This window comes from Martes martes (assembly GCF_963455335.1).
Source record: "Martes martes genome assembly, chromosome: 9".
NCBI classification, from domain to species: Eukaryota; Metazoa; Chordata; class Mammalia; order Carnivora; family Mustelidae; genus Martes; species Martes martes.
The window spans coordinates 14929781-14952544 of NC_137896.1; the positions used below are offsets into that span (position 1 = coordinate 14929781).

The 22764-nt window shown below is 51.2% G+C and overlaps 1 protein-coding gene across 2 annotated transcripts in view; it reads left to right on the forward strand.

Annotated features, from left to right (window-relative positions):
• Nucleotides 1-253: 253 nt before the first annotated feature.
• The window catches only part of RIMS4 (regulating synaptic membrane exocytosis 4), a gene marked incomplete at both ends in the record, with an annotated part of 56347 nt that continues 33836 nt past the window's right edge, over nt 254-22764 (forward strand). For both annotated transcript variants that reach the window (XM_080814480.1, XM_080814481.1), the window contains one exon: nt 254-350. In XM_080814480.1, coding sequence (XP_080670606.1) covers nt 254-350 — 97 coding nt within the window. The remainder of the gene's footprint in view (nt 351-22764) is intronic.

The following is a 22764-nucleotide window of genomic DNA, read 5'->3' on the forward strand; positions in this document are numbered from 1 at the left end:
CGCCGCCGCCGCCACCGCCGCCGGGAGCACAGCGCGCTTCGGTCTCCGCGCGCCGCCCGGTCCCGGCCCGCCCGCAGCCCGCCGGCCCCGCCGCGCCCGCCAGCCCCGCTGCGGAGCCCCGGCCTAGCCCCGGGCCGCCGCCACCACGCCGCGCGCCGTACTCCGCGTCAAGAATGGGGCGGCCAAGCTGCCCAAGCCGCCCGCCGCCGCGGCTGCCGCCGGCGCGGCCGAGGCGCCCGGCGCCGGCGCGGGCATGGAGCGCTCGCAGAGCCGCCTCAGCCTGTCCGCCTCCTTCGAGGCGCTCGCCATCTACTTCCCGTGCATGAACTCCTTCGACGACGAGGACGCGGGTAAGCGCGCGGCCCGCCCCCATCCCCGGTTGGGGTGTGTGTGTGTGTGGGGGGGGGAGTCCCGGGAGCCAGGGCCGGAGGCCCCCTGCCCGACCCGGTGCGCCCCGAGAGGGGCCCGTTCTCTCCTCCCTACCCACAGACCTGCTCGGGATACGCCCCCACCCACGGGGCCCCAAGGTCTGCCTTCCAGCCTCCAGCCGCCCCCAGGGACCCCTAGGCCCTCTGCATTCGTCCCTTTCCCGCAGGTGGGCCCCTTAGGGTCGTCTGGACCAGCTCTGTTTACTCACCTGAGCCTGCTGGATGCCCCCTGTCTTGTTCCTGGATCCGACCTGCCACCTTCTCTGAGACTCCCTCCTGTCGCGTCCACACCTCGAGCCCCGGGGCTTTGGCCGCCTCACCCCTGGGGCCCCGACGCGCACCCCGCCGCTGGAGGTGGCGCGCAGACCTTACCTCTCCATCTTTGTCTTGCCTGCATCCAGAGGCTCCCTGCCCAAGACCCCCCGCCCTGCGCCCAAGGCCTTGAGCGTCCTCATTTGGCTCTCTTCCCCTTCCCCCGGAGGCTGGGGCTCCAGACTCCTGGTTCCTGTCAGACTGGGGCGGACCGCGGGGAGACTGGCCGGGTGCGGCCTTTCCTCCCCTCTGGTCCCAGAGGGAGGCGTAGGGCGGCGCCAACTCCTCACCTGCGCACCGCCGGGAATGTGCCCGGACCTTGGGTGCTCTTGTCGCTGGAGTAGCCCTTCTCGGTGGGCTGAACCCGGCCACCATCTAGCGGCCCAAACCTCGCGCTCCCGGGCCTGTGCGCAGCCTCAGCCAGAGCCCAAGGGGCGGGGAAATGTAGGGAAACCTGCTCTTTGGGGCCGTGGAACCAGGCAGAGGGAACCTGAGGGCTCCAGCTAGATTTCTGTGGTGAGGAAGCCAGTCCACCAACAGGTGGGGTAGCTAGAGGGTTTGGGTGAGAGTTCCCCAAGGAGTGGCAAATTGGGAGTCAGAACCAGGTACCAGTCTTGCTTCTCTACTTATTAGCTGTGACCTTGGGCAAGTCATGTCACCCGTAGCCTCAAATCCCCATCTGTAAAATGGGATAACAGCGCCTAAAACACATGATGCAGTTAAAAGTGTTTTCTGAAAATCTGATGTAACAGAAGCTGAACATCTCAGAGTATTTGAGTTCATTGAGAGGGCAAAATGGAGAGGGGCATTTGTGGTGGGGAGGAGCAAAATGGCTTCACGGGCACTTCTGAGAACCTGATGAAAATATAGACTATCTTTTCCAAACATACACATATGAACCATCCTCAAAATGTTGTCTGCAGTTTTAGGGAACTTATGGGTCCTGCTTAAGACTCTCTGCCTGCAGGGACCCTTGTCTGGTCTCCCAAGTTATCTGGTGAGACATGGGATGGAGTGGTGGGTGATGGGTGCTCACCTCTTCCTGCTGGAGCAGGAGGCAGGCATATGGGGGGAAGGTTCTCCAGAAGACTTTGTTGGCCAAGTGAATGAATGAGGGGTATGTGAGGCAGACTCCCGACAGACCTAGAGTTGGGGGTGGATTAAAGATGGTTATTGCAAAGCCATTTTACAGAATCACCATTTTATGTAAAAAGTGAGGCTCAGAGCACTGATGAGGGAGGTCATTATTCTGAACAGAGCAAGATGAGGGGAAATGGGGAGGCTGGCTAACACAGGCCTGCACTGGAGGAAGTCAGGTTGGCATGAGGGCTGGGAGAGGGACCCCCACCAGCATAGGTGAGCTGAATCTTCCACTCTTTGCCTAATGGTCAGGGACTCTCCTGAAGTTCAACAGGCCACTTGGATCTCAGGAGGCCAGTGGGGCAGGACATGGGTTTGTAGGAGCAGGGACCGTTAGGTTTTTTTTCCTCATAAGTCATGCTCCGTGTCCTGGATCAGGTGTCTTGGTTATCATTGCTGGTTGCAGGCAATGAAGTCAGAATAGAAAACTTCATGTAGTAGTAGAGATTTTTTTTTAAAAGACCCACCTGATGTTTTTTCCAACAAGTTTCTTCAAATTCTTGTTTTGCACTTGAAAGAGACCTAGAAATCATCCTGCCCTCAGATGAATATGTGTGCGTGTGTGCGTGTCTGTGTGTGTAACCCAAGGTCACCCAATGAGGTAGGCACAGAGCTGAGACTAAAATCAGGTTTCTAGTTCTCTTTCCAGTAAACTACTAACCTTCTGTCTGAAAGGATTTTTTAAAAAGCCAAATCTCACTGCGTGGAAAATGGTTCCCAGGTGAGGGGGTCCCAGGGAACGGATGACAGCCAAGAGTTTGGTGTGGGCATCTTGTGCTCATTGTCTGCTCATCTTAAGGGATGCTTTGAGTTTGGGTGGGGGGAGGAAGATAGTCAAGTTTCATTTCCAGGAGACTAATGAGTGTCTGGGAAAAATCGGAAGTAAGAAACGTTGTCTTGGTGCTTAATTTCTCTTGTTCTTCTCAAAGTCATTAATTTTCTCCTAAAAAAAGCCTTTTGGATTTATTCTTTTAGAACAGCACCATGCTGAACTAATTTCTAAAAGCAGTTTGAATAATCTGTCACATACTGGACAGAGACTGCTTCGGTAGGAGGGCTACTAGACCTGGCTTCGCTCCACCTTCCTCTTCCCTGATCCCTCCCCTGGCCCATTAATGCCAGGCTGTCTGATGGCTCAGAGGTGTGTCCCTGATGGCTTCTGGCTCATCTAGGTGCCTCCTCTTGGATGCTGCTTCCAAATCCTGTGGAATGCATCTTGTCCATCACCCAGGTTGAGCCAGAGCCATCTGAGGGCTTTACCTGCCCCTTCAGCTGGTCCTGAGAAACTGTGAGAAGCCTATCTCATTAGTCTTAACTGGGCCAGGGTACTTTCCTGTATTGGGCTTGGGAGCCTTGGACGTTTTGTGGGCGTAGGAAGCTGCTCTTTCCTCCCACCCTGAGGCTCAGGATGCTGGTCACTGTAGGCTCCTAGAATTCCTCCCAAGGAGCATCTTCCCTCTTTTTGTGCTCTGAACTCATTTCTTATGCTGCCTTTGTCCCTTTTCCAAAGATGCTGGGGACTTTAGAGAGACATGACCTGGGGGCATAATTGGGTAGGTGTCATCATTGCTCAGCCTTGTTGGCACTGGCTTTGTAACTGGGGAGTTAGATACATGACCTCAGCTTTTTCATCTGGATGAGGAAGAAAATAATAGCGTGGACCACATAGGATGACCTGTATAGGGTGAACATTTTTAAAATGATTACCTTTCGAAAGGTATTCTCCTAGGTATTTTAAAGATATTAATTCTTTCCTCATAGCAACCCTATAAAATTAACATTTAACATCCCCATTTTCAGATAAGAAAACTGAGGCACAGAGAATATTCATTCAAGGTCACTCAGCCAGAAGTGAGGGAGTTAGGATTTGAACTTGAGGTATTGACTGAAACATCCATGCTTTTGATTATTATATTGCTTGTGGTCTGCAAAGGGCTTAGTACAGTATCTGGCACGAGGCGGGCTCTCAGTAACAGTTAGCTATCATGTAATTATCAAATAAGACTTGTTTTTGAGCATGACTGTAAAAAAGAATCTGTGGGATTCTCAAAATGTTAGCTTTTATAATTTTTAGAAGCTAATTTTGTTGCATTGTTGTAGCTGTTAAGGCAGCGTTGGATGCTCTTTTTTGGCAGGGGTTTAAAGACGGGGATTTGGGGGGCTTGCATGTGGAACAAGAGGGTGGAGAGCAGTCCAACTCCCTGTTTCCCTGTTCTTCCTGAACAGTTAATTTTCATCACATCTATAGTCCTACCCCTGCTGTGGTGCACTGGGGCATGGCTGGGGAGCAAGGGTGCCTCCACTTTCCAACAAATGCCAAAGGGAGTTGTTAATATCAGGGTCTGGAATTGACGATGGTGTCCCTGAGTCTGACCAAGTGGTTTCAGCATCCAATTCTCCCTGGTCTGGGAGAAGGGCGGAGAAGCTGGAGCAGCCAGCTCTGATTTGCCCATAGGATGCTTCGATCCAGCACAGGAGGAAGTTGCCATGGCAACACCGGGCCGGCTACCGGTCCCTCTGTTAGCGGTTAGGGCCACATCTCTGGGCTGCAGAGCCCTTCACTGCACCGCCCTCTTCCGCTCAGGCCAGATCTGGTGGCTGGGGTGGTATGGTAGATGGATCCCACAGACTAGTACCAAAGCCCACTCCCTCTGTTTTTGGACAGAGGGAAATGGAGGGGGTTGTCTGAGTTTCTTCTCCTGGATTGTGGGGTGGAGATGCCTGTATCTTGCCAGACAGATCCCGGGAGGGGGAATTAGAGCTCTAATTCTTGCCTGCACCGAGGCACCTAGAACGATAGCACTGGACCCCCCCCCCCAATTTACTCCGTTTGGCAGAGTTTTCTTTCCCAGACCAAGTGCTAATTTTTGTCCTTGAAATTTGACCTGATCTTTTTCTGAGAAACAAAATGTCATGCTGTCCCACCCCTTTAGTGCTAAGAGGGTGGATGGGAAGGGAGTACTTCAGCCCCAGAGGGGGTTAGGGCTGAGTGGATAAGGGGGGATGATGAGGGAGAGGCCTTAAAGCAACCTTTGGGATCAGGTCCACTTCAGGTGTGAGCCTGAGGTTTTGAAGCCTCCATTCCCACCCTCTTTTCTAGGGCACGCCACTTCCTGTTCCCCCCAACCCCCCTCCTGCTCCCTCCCCCAGTTTACCACCAAGTGCTGTCATCTCCTTTGGTTTTGGGAGTTGGGCAGAACTCTTCTAAATTTGGGTAACTGAGGCATGGTAAAGAATTGACCCAACGTCCCCCTGGTTCATGTCATGGGGTGGGATGAGAGTATGAACCCAAACCACTTTATCTGAATCAAATTATCCTGAAAGAAGCATCTCGGAAAAATCGGGTGCACGGGGATTCAGCCCTTCCTCCACTCCCCAGCGCACTGCCCTGCAGATCTGCCTGGATGCCGTTAGCGCTCTTTCCTTAAATCCCTCTCCGTCCGCCCCCCCACCTTCCCTGTCCCCAGGCAGCCAGACTCCTGGCTCCGGCTTCCTGGAGTTTGCAGAGGCAGGAAGGCCTGTCTGGTTCCGTTGGGTGGGAAGCGGGAAGGAGGGCTCCACGCGCCTCGGGCTGCTCCCTGGGAGGGTGGTGCTCTGGCTCGCTCCCCACCCGCCTGGGCCCGAGGCGTAGCTGGTTCTGCCGGCAGGCTGAGTGAGGGCGGGGCGGAGGTGTGGAGGAGAGCCGAGTGTGAGCGCCTCGGAGTCAGCTGACCTGCTCTCCAGGCTCTGAGCCTTTCACTTTGCCTCCTCAAACGTCTTTTCATTACGACCTTAACAACCATCGTTTCAGCATTTCTTTTAAGAATTGTTGGAAAAGTGCCAGTTGTGGAGAATGTGTTCGCAGGGGTACACATGCATCCTGCACTGCGCCCCCCACCCCCTCCAGGGCTACTCACAATCCCACGGTCTTACTGTCAGAGCTCCGGGTCCCCCAGCTCCAGTCACCTGGAGGGACCACACTGCAAACTCCTCTCTCCCCCACCAGTTTACTCCATGGGGCTGGCACTGGACTCTACTGTGGCTCTGCGGCCTCAGGCAGGTCCTTTAGCCTTCCCCAGCCTCAGTTTCCTCTTCTAGAAAAAAGGGTTACGTATCCTTGTCTGAGCATTTCTCAGGAGGGTAAAAATAAAATGACTGAAAGTGTTGCTTGGCTGTGCTCTGTGCATTCCATGATCTTACCGAATCCTATAGCAACCAGAAGGGATTGCTACTGTTGCAGATGTACCCATTTTGCTGACGAGGGAAAGCCAGGCAGCTTGGAGTCGTTTAGTGACTTGCTTGGGTGGCACAGTGGCGATTCAGCCTGAGGTGTGTTTGACTTCAGAGGCCACCCTCTGCCTCTTGGCATGAACCCAGAGTCCAGGTGGGAGAGGGCTGTGCACGCCCTGGGGGCTGTGCTTGCGCTAGCAAGTAACAGCAAGTGACAGAGGCTGGGGTGTGTGGGGTCCTGTTCAGATTCACATGTGCCCCTCCAGGGTCCACCGTCCCACTACAGTCCACTCCAGTCCGCTGGATCACCTTTCTGGGCTTCTTTTCCTGGGTGATCCCCATCACGGTGCTGCCTGGCCTCCTTGAAGAATCCAGTTGTCTGCCGTGGCCCTAGGGGCCGAGCCATCACCTGCCTCTCCAGACCGATGTAGGCCAGTGCTGGATTATATTTAACGCTGTGCTATTTCCACTTGACAGCTCAGAGCGTCATCCCCCCTCCCGTTTTCTCCTTCCTCCCTCCTCCCTTTCTGATTCACTCGGAAACTGACGTGGCTGATGTCAGCGCCTTATTCTTAGCCCCCGTAATTGTAACTGCATTTAGCAGTGCGCACTTCATTAACGGTTTCTGCGATGGGGGAGTGAGATGACTGCATGCCTGGGCAGGGACACAGGTGGGGGGGGTGAGGAGGGGGCAGCTGTGCAGGGACCCTGGCCAGCTGCCTCTTCTGGCCGGACCAACTGGCCGGGTTCCAGGTCTCACTTCCCAAGACTGGAAGTCTTCAAAGGACCCTTGGAGAGCATCTAGTCCATTCCCTTCATTAGGCAAGGAGGGAAACTGAGGGTCAGAGAGGCAGAGTGGTTTGCCAAGGTCACGTGTTAAGGATCCAGGGCTCTGGCCTCTGAGTCCAGGCTTTCTTCCTTGGTATCTACTTACTAACTAATATTTAATTGGCTTCTCAGTGCCTAACAGTATTCTAGGTGCTGAGGATGTATTGGGGAACAAGGCAGGCATGGTCTCTGTGCTCATGGAGTTATGTTCTGTGGTGGGGGAAGCAGACAATAAACAGGGAAGCAATTAAAAAATAAGTAATTTCAGGTCGTGTTAAGTGAAATGAAAATAAAACTGTTGGGATAGCGGATAACGGTAGATGAGGTAGGCAGGGGAGGCTCACTGAGGAGGTTACGTTTGAATTGAGGCCTAAATGACAGAGAGCCAGCAGTGGGACTAGGAGGGGGTAGAGTGATCTAGGCAGTAGCAACTGCTGGTGCAAAGGCCCTGAGGTCAGTGTGAGTTTGGGTGTTTATGGAACAGAAAGCAGACCAGTGTGGTTAGAGAGAATGGGTGAGGGGAGACAAGGTCAGAGACATAAGCTGGGAGCAGATTATTCAACCTTGCAACCAATCAGGAGTATCAGGTGGGGAAACCACGGTCCAAACTGGGAAGAGAAAAGGTCCCCTAGCTGTGTAAAGTCAGAAAGAGGCCAAGAACCCATGCCTCCTGAACCCCTGTCCTTTTTTGTTCCTTGGACATAGGTGGCTGCGCCTTTAAATGCATCATTTGGCTTCTTTTCACCCTGTAGTCTGGGCAGGGCTTTTTCTGTCCGGCCCCCCACCCTGCCCGCCTCCCCTCCTTGACTCTCACCTGACCCAGCTTTATAGCTCTCTAAGCTGATGTAGCTGTGAGAGATCTCAGGGAGCTTCTCTTGTAGGATGGAAAGAACATGGCTACCTGGCTTTGGAATCTGACAGACCTGAATTCTTATCCTGCTTCTGCCACTTTTAAGTTGTGTGACTCCGGGCAAATGGCTTCCACTCTCTGGGGCTCAACTTCCTCATCTCTAAAACAGAGGAGGCATTCTTCAAAGGGTTATTGTGAAGAATACGTGATGTGATGCACAGAACTCACCTAGTCCAGAGCAGGGCGCGTGGAATGGAGGTTTCCTTGGTTACAGGGATGAATGAGATCGTGTGTTCCATGCTGAGCACATAGTAGATGCTCAGTTAGGGGGAGCTGCTGCTGTTGTGGTTGTTCTGTCAGTTTCAGTGGGTCAGAATAACCTAAGGGACTTGTGAAAAAAACCGATTGCTGGTGCCACCCCAGCATGTTTCATTCAGTTTGGAGTAGAAGAAGAGCATCTTATTTTAAGAAAGTCCCAGGTGATGCTGATACCAATGCTGCCGGTCCAGCGACCCTACCTTGAGAACTGCTGGGTTAGGGAAGAAAGCTGGAGAGAAATGAAGGGTTCTTCTCCACTTAGGATGTCTCCTGCCTACCTGTGTCTTAGATGTGGGGACACTGGGTACCAAATTCAGGAGCTAGAATAGTCTTCAGGTGTTCCTGTCACCAGCACAGGGTCCTAGATCAAATGAGCCTCCAATGCTGCCCTGCTTTGTACCGGGTTTAATACATGGGACCCCATAGATCCTTTTGGAAGTCATCTAGATAAATGATAAATGAGTTGACATGAATAACACATCAGGCCTTAATATCCTTTTGTGGGATATCAGGCTCAGACAGTTCGGGGATTCTGAGGGGTTCATGTCTAGCATCTGTACCAGAGGGAACAGGACACAGTCCCTTTCCTGAATTGGAGAAAGGCAGGGCTATGTCTTAAAACCAGGAGGTTCATTTGAGGACAAGGCTCTGCTGGGAAGAAGTAAATCAAAGGAATCATCGATGTAAAGGGGCAAAATGCTGGGAAATGCTACCAAGGGAATTTACTGAGTCAGTTAGTTTAGATGTTTCTAAGAAAAGGGTCGCTGGTAATTTTCGAGGGAAGGTTTGAGATTTAGCTCAGGTTGAAGGCAGTGGGGGACAAATCTTATGATGTGATAAGATTCCCACCCAGGCCTATGAAAGTCTGAGTCTGAAGACAAAGGTATTTACAAATAGTTCCCAGGTGGGACTTATCTTAAACTGATAGGAAACACTCCAAGAGGGGTGGCTCAGGGTCATAAAAGAACACAGGCTTTGGGTTTGAGTCTCTGCTGTGTGCTGGCCAAGCTCTTTTTTGTTGTTGTTGTTGTTGTTTTTAAGATTTTATTTATTTATATTTGACAGAGAGAGCCTGAGCTGGGGGTGGGGGTTGGGGAGAGGGAGAAGCAAACTCCCCGCTGAGCAAGGAGCCCACCCTAGAGCTCCATCCACTCCAGGACCCTGAGATCATGACCTGAGCTGAAGGCAGAGGCTTAACCGCTTAATAGACTGAGCTACCTCAGCACCCCACCCCCAAGATGAGTCTCTTAACTGTGATACGTAACTGTTCTGCTCAGCCTCATCCTTTGCAAAATAGAGTGAATAACTTTCACCTTGTGAGAATTAGAGATAATGTGTGTACTGCTCATAGGGCATCCAGGAAATGGAAGCTTCTTCCTTTCCTGCTAGGGTTGACTGCCCAGTTCCAGGACTGGCGGGATGGTGGGCACGCACATCTGGGGTTGGGCCTTGTGGCTCTGGTCTGTATTACTGGTGTTCACTGTGGGCCAAGGGGAGCCGGAGAGGCTGCATGAGGAGTCAGAAGGGGTCTCTGTTCAGCCGCTGAATGTCAGTGTCTTTACTGGCCATGTCCCTTTGTCTTTTGGGCCTCAGAATTCCCACCTGCAGAACGAGGGTGGTCTAGTGGGCTTGTTTATTATGTACAACCAGAGTCTCCCAGAAAACAGGACACTTGCTCAGCCCCCTCCAATGTCTTCCTTTGGATGTCTCCCCAACTCAGCTACAGCCCCTCTGTGGTCATTTTTATCCCCAGAGCATCCCCTCCTGCTGTGGTTTCTCTCTGGTTGGTCCTTGGCTGATCAGTCACGGAGTACTTTTGAAAAGATTAAGTGCTATTTGCAGTAGGTAATAAATGCAGATGGTGTAGCATTTACAAGCCATGAAAAGTATCTAGTAAAAAGTGTCCTGGGCACCTCCGTCCTCTGACTCTCCCAGGACAAACACTGTTTCCAGCTCTTTCTGCTGTTACTGATATGTTACAGTAAACAGGCCAGGCAGCACCAGTGGACACCCAAGGGAGCATCAGCCTCCTCCCACCTCAGCCACCCAGGTCCCCCTCAACACCGTCGTAGTCTTGTAGGCTGCCAGCTTTTTCTTTATTTTCCAGATACCACTTTCTAACTAGGCACTTGTGGTGGTGTTTAGCTCTGTGCCAGGCATTGTGAAGGTGTGAGAGTGGTCAGATTAGACTGGGCAGTATAGCTTGGTGATGATTATGATACAGACTCTGCAGCCTCATGGCCCGGGTTTGAAAACTGGCTTTGCTGCTTATTGGCTGTGTGTTCTCGAGGAAGTTAGTTAACTTAGCAGAACCTCAGTTTCCAGGACTATAAAATGGGTTAATGATAACCCCTCCCTGCTCTGAAGCTATCATGAGGATTAAATGAGTAAATATTTGTAAAGTGCTTCATAGGGAGCCCACACACGGTAGAAGTCTGTCAAGAGTGTCCGCTGTTACTGTCTTAGAGCCTCCCAGCTGGAGTCCCTCTGAAGTCATCTGCTCATCTTCATGCGAGGCCCAGAGGGGTATTTGCATGGTTTACCCAAAGGCTCACAGCAGGTCTGTGGCAAAGCCAGGAATAGAACTGATGGTTCTGTATTTCCCAGCCAGGGCCATTTCCTCTCCCATGAGGTACCCCAAGTGACTACCTTGGACCCTATTTCCACCTGAAGTTTTAAGTCCTCACCCTCCATCTCCAGCACTTGGTGTCCCTGGGAAATCCTGCCTGGAGTCACCTGGGGAGTGGGTGGGAGGATGTGTCCTGATTGGGGCCTGTAATGGAAATTAATTAGTTCCTCAGCAAATGTCTCAAGAAACATCTTTTCATCTGCCCAGGCCCAACACCAAGACTGGACCAGGTGCCTCTGGGGCCGCCCAGGCCCAGGCCAGCCTGTCCCCAAGCCATCTGGTCCCAGGAATCTGGCACTTTTGCCCATCCTCTGTTGGGTGCACTGAGTTCTGGGAGAGGGACCCCCCCACTGGGAAGCCTGGCCCTGTTGGGAATCAGGTGGGTGCCGCTAGCTTGGGAGGAATGAACATGAGGTGTATTCTCCGGCTCCTCCCAGGAGTCTTCAAGTGGAAAAGAATACAGGAGAGGGGAGAACTCTTCCCTCTTGTCGCTGCTGTCTCAGCCTGAGACATGGGCTCTTGTGCAGGTGAGGGGCTCTGCGGTGCTCTCGGGGGAGGCCTGTGAGAAGGATGCATGAGAGCAGGAAAAGGAGCAGTTAGAGCTGGGTCCTCAGCTGCAGCCTGATTTGGGGGAAGTTCTTGGGAGCAGGTAGCATTGCAGAGTTGACTGGCCGCCTGTATTCCCATATCAGTCATTGGCTGTGGCAGTCCTGAAGGTCAGGACATAATTTTTTGGGAAAGTCGCTCCCATCTAAGAGCAGTTCACAGAAGGGGCAGCTGGGAGCCAGGACCTGCAGCTACGCACAGCAGCCATGGGATGGGTGTCCAGCTTGGTGAAGGGGATCTGGCTGGCCTGGGGACTTCTAGCTGAGCAGTGTCCACCCCTAATTCAGGTCACCCTCCCCACAGTCCCACAGGGTGTGTGTGATCATTGCAGTAGGTGGGCTGGAAGAATCAAGTACCTTGACTTGGCCATGGTCATACAGCTAGTGAAGGCTAGCACAGGGCTTCACATCCTGGTCTGCTTCCCAACACTTGTGGTCTTTTTCCAACACTCTGTACTACATTTCTTTTTCTTTTGCTTTTTTTTGTGAATGTGTTTGTATATGCTTCTTAATGGGTTTCTTAGTATGTCTTTGAAGGGTGTCTTTCTTGATGTTCAAGCCCTTCAGGTTTGACAGAACATTTTTGCCTGTTTGATCTCACCTGATCCTCATGGAAAATTGCCCCTGTTTCCAGAGAGGTGGGCTAGGGCCCTCACAGGCTGCCTGAGGGGAAAGGTTAAGGGGGAGCTGATTTGTCGTAGAATGAGCCCTGGCTTTGTCATAAGAAAGCCTGGATTTGAGACCCCATACCTGCCAGGTTGCCAGTTGAGTGACCCTGGGCAAGTCATTCTCCTCTTTGAGCCTTGCTTTCCTCTTCGGATGAGCAAGTCCATGGCTGTAAGCCACAGGTAGCCCTGCAGATTTTCCAATAATATTGCAAGGACTTGGCAAGGCTTTGACTGGTGTGGGTGTGGGGAGTTCAAAACTAGGGCTGACTTCTGCCAGGTATGTACAGGGAACGGTCTCAAATTAGGGCCTATCTGTCAGATGGGCACAGTGACATTTACCCTGCTGTCCAGGTTTGGGTTGCCCCAGAAGCAGGTCCCGAAACAAGGCTTTGAGTACAAGTATTAGGATGGACCACATGAAATTGCTATTTTTAGGGGTTAAAACAGTTTTACGTTGTTTGTGTGGTTCACGGAGGTGGTGGATGAAACTGCAGGAGAGGCATTAGAGAAAGTGAGTCAGGGAATGGTGTGAGGAAACAGTGTGTTATCCTCCAAGTTGCCCCTAACTGAGGGCAAGTGGACTTGAGACTTGCTGGGGCCTTCTGGGCCAGACAGTGGATATTTTAGTCTTTGTGGACCATAAGGTCTCTCTTACCACTGCTCACACAGTTGGAGCTCGAAAGCAGCCCCAGAGAATATGTAAATGGATGGGTGAGGCTGTGTTCTAATAAAACTTTATTTACAACAATAAGCAATGAGCTAATTTTAACTCGTGGGCGTTAGTGTGCAGAACCCTGGAGTAGAACATGAGCCTCGGTTATCCCATCTAGGGGTGAGGGAGCTGGGGTGTTTATACCAGTTCCTGTCAGTCATGGCTTGGGGGCCATGGCGGCTGAGCTGGTGATATTCCTTCCAGTTATTTGCAGCCGGCTACCAGGAGGCGGCCCTCAGGCCAGGGAGTCTATAGTTCCTGGACCAACGGTCACTGACAGTAGTGAAGTAGTGAAGGTGAGGGCTACAGGACAGGGGACCACCAGCATCGCTCATGCCAGCTCAGGGGCAATGCTGTGTTTGAAGAGTGGACTGGAAATAAGGTGGCCGGATGAACACATTTTTGGTTCTGGCCAGATTATTTCACTTCCTGTTTCCAGGCTTTCCAGCCATTTGTTACTTTCAGGAAAAATTGGCTCCTCCATTCTCGGCAGTTTTGTTTTCATTGTCTACCTCCATGCCTCTGCTTCAAATCCCTTTTCTGGGATGCCTGCCCTCCCTCCCTTCCCTACAGGGCTCCAATGCCACTGCCTCCAGGAAGCATACCTGTCTTCTCTCACATGGAGTTGATCTTGCAAAGTGCGGCTTCTCTCATGCTTCCACTGCCACACCAAGAGGCCCTCCAGAGCAGGGACTGTGTGATTCCCTGTCTGCATCCCCCTCATTGACCTGGGAAAGGTGGAGCTGAATCCCAAACCCTTCCCTCCCTCCTATGCTCCCTACACTCTCCACTTTTCCCTTTCTTCCACCAGTACTCGCTGAGGGGCCAGGCCCTGTCCTAGGTGCTGAAGAGCTGGGAAATGGCCTGTCTGCTGGTCTCATGGAGTTTACAGTCTGGTGGGAGGAGGGGTTAGGCATTATATTACTCAAAGGAACAACTAAAATTCGATCACTACTGTGGTGAGTGCCGTAAAGGAACAACTAAAATTCGATCACTACTGTGGTGAGTGCCGTACAAGACAACTGGAGGGTGCCAGGAAAGGGTGGAGCTGGGAGGACTGACCTGTCCTGGTTGGGAGGAGAAGGGCGTTGGGGACAGCTAAGCTGAGACCTAAGGGATGAGTAGATGAGTTCGCCAGGCACAGGAGGTGGGAGTGAGATAGGATGCCATATGCTGAGAAGACAGACTTGGGAGTCAGTTGTGAGAGTGGGGGTTCAAATCCTGGATTCTCTCAATCTGTGTCTTTGTTTTCTACTTCGTGGGTTTTTTTTTTTTTTTTTTTTTTTTTTTTTTTTTTTTTTTTTTTTTGGTGGTGGTGGTGTTTTTTTGTTTGTTTGTTTGTTTTGGGGTTTTCTTGTTTGTTTTTTGTATTTTCCAAATTTTCTACAATGGATGTGTCATGGTGAAAATTGAGGGCTTCAGAGTCTGGAGACCACACTCGCACTGGTAGTTGTGTGACCTTAACCATGTGATTTAATCATGTTCTGCTTCTCCTCCCTCTGCAAAATGGGGATAATCTAGTGGTGATTAATACACGCTACCCATCACATTCTGACACTTTACCTCCATTAATTTATTCAAGCCTCACAAGCACTCTGTGAGCTAGGTACTATCACTATGCCTGTTTTATAGCTGAGGAAACAGGATTAAGTATGTTGCCCAAGATCACCCAGCTGGTAAGAGTCAGAGGCAGGATTCAGACCCAGCTGTGTGACTCCAAAATCTGACCTTAACCACTTGGCTCTACCACCTACTTCACAAGGTAGGAATGAAAATTAAAGAGAGGACACCTGTCAAGCCTTCAGCATAGTGCCTGACACTCAGTTAGTGCCCTATAAATATTTGCTCATGTTCTTACTGGGAGCTGTGCAAAGGCCCTGTGGTGGGAGGGGCACATGGTGTTTTGAAAGCCTAGGCAAGAGAGCATGTAGTTGGCAAAGTATCAGCACTGGCTCATACTAGATCCTTAAGTCAAGAATCCTAGACTTGAGCTTATAGACAGTTGAGCCCCTGTTGGGTTTTTAACAGGGAAGCCACAGACTCAAAATCTATGGTTTGCATAGATCTGGCTGCAGGTGGGAAGAATGGGACCAACAGACCCAGGGATGGCTCCTTTTGGTTATAGCGACTCTCTTTAAATGGGTCTGACCATTCCAGCATCAAATCCACAGACTGTGGCAGTGAAGATCTTCCGGTGTCTGGGCTGGCTGCGTGGGCTAGAGCGCAAGACATGAAAAAGTCAGGAGTTTGTCACCAGCCTGGTCTGGTGATTCTGGGAGGCTGGGAAGTGCTGGTTTGAAGGCAGGAACAAATTACTCTCCTGGAGGTGAGACTGGGCCAATTCCTGCCGTGTTGCATTATTAAATTTGTAATCTTCATTCTGATACTTCCCAGCAGTGAATAAGAACCAAATTTAAAATGCCGGCTTTACATTTCTGGAATGAAGCTCTTTGTCAAGAACTCTTGAAACCCATAATTTCTCTCCAGAGGTGAATGTCTATGTCTTAAAAAAAAATTAAAATTAAAACATAAAAGAATGTCACTGTTGTAGGTAGAGGTTGGACTGGAAGGGTTGTCTGAAACCCCAGCCCCGACCAGGAATTGGGAGTGGGACCTCTTTGTCTCCAGGCCCAGAAAGGTTTCAGAGTAGGACAGGGTCTACACATACCCGGGGCCACCCCAGAAACTTAAACCCCTAAATCTGGGCTTTGCCAGGGAAAAAAAGGGGAGAGAAGCCTCATGTTCACCTCACCCCCAAGTAGTTGGCAAATCTGTTGATTTTTGAAAGGGTTTGGTAAAAATGAGGACATAGTCCCTGAAAGAATGGAGCCACGTGAGGCTGTGGTAAGTTTTCTTATACCTGTGTGGTGAGTGGTAGCCCTGGCTGCTGGGCGAGCCGTGGGCTGTGCTGTTACTGCCCTTACACCTGCCCAGAAGGGCCCTGATCTGGGGCCTGCAGCATTACTGGGCAGCTCTCTGGCCCTTCTCGCTGGGTGAGGAACCTATGGATGAAGGGTCCATACCCACCTGAACCCCCCTCATCCTCAGGCTATGTGGGACCCTGGAATTTTGTGTCCAAATGGCCCTGAGTCATCATCTTGGGTGTGTCCAGACCCCTTTCGTATCCTCCCGAGTGTGGACTCTGCCCGTTGCTGGTGTCCCGTTAAGTGGCTTCAAAGTAGCTGTTTGTGGAGGTGAGGACAGAACACAGATGTGCAAAGTGGGCCCCTTTATATGAGGGGGTGGGGTTGAAGGAGGGCCAGGCTGCCGCTGAGGGCCGGCTCCCTCCTCACTCCATATTCAGCCATGGAACACTGTGGATTCTAAATTTGAACCTGGGCTGGCCTTCAAGGTCATTAGGTAGGCCTATTTGTCAGAATAGAAGGGTAGAGCATATTTTATTTAATAGCCTCATTTATAACTTTTAAATATTTAGAATAAGTATGAGGGCCTCCATGTACTCTTGCCCTGGGCCCCACAATATTAGGGGTGGCGGCGGGGGGGAGCGGGCGGTGGCCTTTGTGTCCTTCTCTGAACTGAGAGTGAGACCAGCCCAGGGATGACCCTTCTCATGGTCCCATTTGTAGTACACATGGCTTGCATGGGACGTTTGTGCAATTAAGAGAAAAACACTTCTCACACCCAGCCTGGGTGACTGAGTAAAGAGATGGCACCTCCTATAGAGGGATGAATCAGAAAAAGGCCCCTCTTCTCCAGCGCCAGCTCAGGAAGACAGGCTGTATTTCTGCCGTGGGCCCACCCTCTGTCGGGCACCTTTATACCAACAACAGCTTGCCCAGTCGTCTGCAGGGCCCCCTGAACCTGAACCAGAGAGGAGCCGTGGGCAAGACCATAGGGAGAGTGTTGACACTGTGGGGTCCCAAGAGAATCATTACATCATCTTACGTTTTTCATAATCCTCCTCGTGATAGCAAACGTTTGATTTTGTTTCATACATGCTAGGTACTCTGAGCACTTTTCCTGGATTATCCTATGAAACATTAGCATATGAAGGGGGCACAATTGTCCTACCCGTTGTACTGATGAGGAAACTGAGGCTCAGAGAAGCCAGGCTCCTCTTTGGGCCAAGGTCATTCAGCAGGAAGGTCAAACAGGCCTGCCTGGCATGTGACTCTCTTAGCCTGACCACTGCCATGCACGGCCCTTTATCATTTTTAAAAGCATTGTTTATGCAGTCAACGTATTTACTGGCCCCTGCTCCAGTGTGCTGGTTGTTTGAAGGTAAGCTGGGGCCCTCCCTCAGCTGAGGAGGAAAAATGAGCAGAACAGGTAACTGGGTGACCTCACTGAGCAGGGGGTGCTGAATGTGGCTATCAGGATATGTAGTCAGGGAGGTGCTCCCTATGGTTTATCGATGTCTTGTGGGGACGACGTAGGTGCATCAGGAGGATGTGGGTGGTTGGGAAAGGTGCTAGTGCCCCCGCCTTTCTTGGAGACTAGAACTTTCTCATCCTCTTCAGGCTTCCTGGGCCCTTGCCGACAGGGGCGAGACTTACTGTCCAGCCTCCACCACCAACCTTCAGAAAGGGAGAAAAGTGAGAGTGAGAGGGTGATTTGCCGTGTCTTTGGCTGGGATGGATTTGGGACCCAGGCCTCTGAGCCCTCCTGGGCCGTGGCCCAGTCCCTTCACTGGGCTCCTGCTATGCTGGGTGTGGTAGAGTCACTCCTTATCACTTCAATTTTTTAAAACCATATTGCACTTTGACTAGTCGCAAACACTTGTAATGTTACACTAGCTGACATTTGCTAGCACAGACCATGTTCCAGATGCTGTGCTAAGATTTCACAGGTATTACCTTGTACAGTCCTCAGTCCTGTCCAGTCCTGTTGTGCCTGAATTCCCCCAAGGTCACAACCTAGCCAACAGCAGAGCCGATTTCCTTGGGCCTAACATCTTCAGTCAGTGCCATGTGTACCCATGGTGGAGATTCTGAGAATATGCAGAGAAACACACAAAAAGAAAATAAAAATGACTCTCATTCTGTCATCCAAAAGCAGAATGTTTCACCACTGGGGCTGTTTCTCTGGTGTGTGTGTGTGTGTGTGTGTGTGTGTGTGTGTGTTTGCAAGAATGTGTTTAAACCAAGGCAGGGTCATGCTGTGATACTATTTTGTAAACTGAAGCCAAGACTTAAAAATCACCTTAAAAGGACCTTCACAGGCTGGTCCCCCTCCGGGACGTTCTGAGTTCTAGGATCAGGTCTAGAACTGTGTATGGTCCATCTGTAGACCTCAGCCCAGCCGAGGCAGGCTCAGGGACAGCACAAGGCCACTCACCCTGACAGCCGTGGCTCATTTTTGTTCTTGCTTTTCGCTCTTGTTCCTTTAGAAGGTAAATAAATAAATAAATCGAAAACTGACAGACTTACCCAGGATTTTATTCCATGCCTGGCCCCGCATTTAAATGCGAGAAGCAGAAGGCTTGTGAGCTATAAATAGCACAGGCCGATTCTGAACAGTGGCGGGGAGAATTTGTAGGTTCTGTTTCCTCCCAACCTGGTGACCTGGATTACTTCCTTCCTGCAGCGATGGCTTTCCTCCCTGCCTCCTGTGCCCATCCTTCATGGAGCGGCACAAGTCCCTCTTGGCAGGTGTTCGGTGAGCACCTATCCCGGGCCAGGCACTGCGTGCTGGCCACGCGGATCTGAGTGAGCCATCCGCCCCCATCACAGCCTGGGGTGGTGGGGGTAGACGTAGACACAGATGTTCACAAGTGGAAACCTTGTCATTATGGAAGCCCAAAGAGGGGTCCCTAGCTCTGGGAGTGGGTCAAGGCATCCCCATCCTGGAGGGTGGGATGCTGGAGGTGAAAGAGGGCAGGAGACAGGAGCCCCAGAGAGGAGGGGTCTCTGGGGCGACGGGTATGCTGCTTGGCCCCGGCACTCAGCCATTGCCTGCTTCTTGGGGGCACTTCCTAGCTTCCTTCAGTGGCTCCTGTGGCTTCTAGAATCCCGAAGTCCCGGGTAAGGAAGGTGCTCAGCGTTTCACTAGTCCAGTGATTCCCAGCCCGCTGTGCTCATGCTTTTCCACCTGACACCAGGATCCTGAGCTCCAACCCGATTACTCAACTGTAACTCTCAGGTGGGACCCAGGAATCTATTTCTTCACAAGCTCCCCAGGTGATTCTGATGTTTGATCACACTTGGCATTTGCTGTACTGATCCGGTCTCCATCTGGTGACCAGCCTTGGTCCCCTGTCCAGTCTTCCTTGGTGACAGTGAGGGACAGTCCTAACTGCTCAGGGCAGTTCCTTCCATTGACAGACAGCTCGACTGCAGAAAGTCCTTCCTTTGTGCCCAGAGTCACCTTCACCATTAATCCTAATACAATAATGATGCTGAAAATCAAATTTGCACAGCCCTTTGTTGTCTACACGATTACTTATTTAATTTGAGAGGCGAAACCACATAGATTTTAAATTCAGAGGGACCTGCATTAAAACCTTACCTCTTTTCTTGTCCTGCTCTACTGGCTGTGTCCTTAAACCAGTGAACCTCTCTGTGTCTCAGTGTCCTCATCCCTTAAGTGGACATAATCATAGTATCAGGGGTCATGGAAGGACTGAGTAGTGGGTGATATGGGCTCGGGACAGGAGTAAGACACCGACTTCATAATCATCATCATTATTTTTACTGCTACTACGTGAGACATTTACACTCAGCATTAAAGGTTTTTATGGAGCGCTTGATGTGTGCCCAGCACTACTGTGGGTGATGTGGTACATCGCGAAAAAGCTCTCACTTGTTGGCAGTCGTCATCAGTATTGTTAATGTCACTTGAACCTTCAGAGTCGCTGGAGCCTTTGAGCGTCTTGCAGGCATAAAGGAGCCCTTGGGGAGAAGTGTAGGGTCTGGCTGCTCCGCTGGCTCTGCTGGGTTGGGTTTGCAGCCTGAGTGTGGTTAGGGTCTTCACATCTGCTCTGGCAGCTGCGGGTACAATCCCCACTCCACCCCGAGTCACTCCCCGATGCCCCCAGCAGGACTTCCCTGAGTCCAGGTCTGACCGGATTGATTGGACTCAACGCCGGCCGTGGCTGCCTGCAGAACGCTGTCTGCTCTCGGCCTCCTCACCGTTTCGGGAAGGTGAGCAGTAGTTTCCCGCACTGAGTTCTCTCTTCCGGGTGGGGGCGGGGGGCTTGCCATTCAGCCTCATCTCTCTCCAGTAGATGAAAGGCCCCATCTCCTGGTAAGGAACCATGGACATCAGCAAGGAAATGAGAAGCCTTGTAGTTAAAAGAGGGTCCCTGTAATCAGACATTCAAGGATGTTTGCTGCTAGCGAGGTGGGTCCCAAGCCAGTGACTCACATATCTTTTATCCTATATTAGAGGTCAATCTCAGCTTCCCTCTTATGAGCCTTTCTCTGAGCTCATTTGCTGTCTTATACAATTTCAGCTGCCCTGTTCCTGCCTCCCCTTCTACCCACTTCATTCATCAGGCAAATCTCATTTCTAGTAGCCTCTGACTGTGGGGACGCTCTGGGTCAGGAGTCAAGAGACTGAGTTGTAGACAAATGCTGTCTAACAGAAATTTCTGTGATAATGGGAATGTTCTGTATCTGTACTACCCCGAATTGGTAGGCAGTAGCCCCAGGTGGCTGTGTCAGCTCTTGATGTGTGGTTAGTATAACGGAGGAACCAAATGCTTCATTATTAAAAATTGTAACTGATTTAAGTGGCCACATGTAGGTAGTGGCTACTATGTTGGGCAACATAGCCCCAGAACCAGCTCTGCGTGTGCTGAGCTGTGAGACCTTGAGCAAGTGTCTTGCCCTCTCTGGGATTATGGAGGGGTGCAGTTGGAGAAACCAGAAGGAGACTGTCTGGAATAGAGACTGAGGTCTGAGCCAGCTAGATCTGGGGTAGATTCCAGCTCTGTCAAAACCAGCTGTGTGGTCTTGGGCAAGTCACTTAACCTCTCAGTGCTTCAGTGTCCTCATTTGGAAAGGGTGCATAATAACAGTCATCCCACAGGGTTGAAACGAGGTTTAAATGAGATAAAACATATCTACAGGTTACCCACTCCCAGTAGGCTCTTGACAAATAGTAGAAGTAGTTGTGGCTGATCTTACAGGAGCCCGTGTTCTCCTGCCTCTTTGGACAACTCTGATAATTCTTGCTTTTGCTACAAATGTGTAAAATGTGCTTGCTTTCAGGGCCAGAGGCTTATCACCTTGAACCTCTTGAAATTATGTGTAGGTTGTGTCATTGTAGGTTGTGTCATTGTGCACCTGTACTTTTTTTCTGGAGAAAACCAGACTTTTTAAATAGAGATAAACAGCTTTCATAAGATTTTCAAAGGAGTCCGAGAAGTTTAAGAATTCTGGGAGGGAAAGAAGCTGGTCCTTATGGTCCGTGTGCACCAGGGCTGTTGTGTTCAGGAAGACACAGGATTCTGGCCCCAGACTGCCAGCATTTTTGCCCCAACCTTGCCTCCTCCAAGCTGAAAAATATTGTTGAACCTCAGCTTCCCTATCTGTAAAATGGGGATAAGATAGGGCCTCTTTCATGGGTTGCTGTAGGGATTAAATAAATGAATCCATGTTCATTGTGTAGCCCACACCAGGCATGTGATCATTGTCCAGTGAATGCTCGCTGCTTCTAACATCATCATCGTCGTCGTCATCTTCACCACCACAACCCCCACCCATTGTTTCCATGCCAGGCCTGGTGCGAGCTGTGTTGTCTGCCAAAGTCTGTCCTTCTCCTGCAGCCTCATCTCAGACTTCACCTCGTACCACTGTCCCATGCTCAGTCCACTCCAGCTGCTCAGGCCTCCTTGTTTGTCAGACAGGCCTGACGTATATCTGCCTACGGGTCTGTGTTCTTGGAGTGCTGTACCTCCAGGTACCCATCTGGCTTGTCCCGTTCCCTCCTTGAGGTCTTCACCTGCATATTATAATGAGGCCTTCCTGACCTCCCGTCCCTCCACTTGTCACCCTGTAGCACCTTCCATATCTTAATGTATTTGGGTGGTTCAGTGTTTCCTTCTCTCTCCCAGATTGGAGCTTCAGGAGGGCTGTTTGTGTCCCTTATTTTGTTCCCTGCTCTGTCTAGCTCTAGTGCATAGGACAGGCCCTGACACAGAGAACGTGCTCAGAAAAATAGTGAATGAACGATTGGATCAGAAGGTGCTCAGAAAAAAGTGAATGAACGATTGGATCTCATTCAGTCTGAGGTAGGCTCCTGTAGGCTCCTCAAGCTCCAGAAAATGTCTCCTAATACTTTCAGTCAACACATATTCTCTGAACCCTCCTATGTGCCAGGTTAGGTGTTTGGTTCTGAGGAGAGAAAGATGAAGAACATCTCAGCTCTTGGAGAGCTCACAGATGTGGAGGTGCCACAGTGTAGTCCCCTCAGTTGTAACTGTGGAATTGGGCTACGACACCGGGGTCTGTCTGCCACCCTTTCCTGGAAGGGTCCGGCGGACCAGGGCCCCCATCGGCCTTGCTCCATGCTGTGCGCTCAGCCCTCGCCAGAGGCTGGCGCACATGTGTGCTGGGTGCGTCAGTGAGCACGTACAGGGTGTAGTGGGGTAGGGACTGGCAGAGGGTCTGTGGCTGCGCTGAGGAGGAGCACAGCCTCCCTCACATGGGAGGAGAGGAACACTCTCCCGTCCCTTGGCAGCCTGCTTTAACTCTTACCAAGATGTAGCATCTTGGGAACCATGGGAGGATGGTGGCTTCCCCTCCATCAGGAGGCTGGGTGGCCTGCCGCAGCCCTTCTATATTTCAACTTCTGCCTGGGCCTCTGTCCTTGGAGTTAAAAATAGCCGAGGATGGGAGTGCAAGGACATGCTGTCCTTCTCTGCCATGGAGTGGGGATTCTGCTACCGCATCTCAAAAGGGGCGGCAGGTTTGAGAAACCAGCGGCTTAAAGAATTATCCCTTCTTGCCCCCTTGAGGACAAGCATGGACTTCTCTTCCCCAATCTGGGATGACTCTAAATGAGCTATGGAATGTCACAGCTGGAGGGACTCTAGGGAGTAGGCTGACAACTGGCAGGAAGCCAGTCACCTCCAGGCCTGGGACCTTGGCAGACATCACC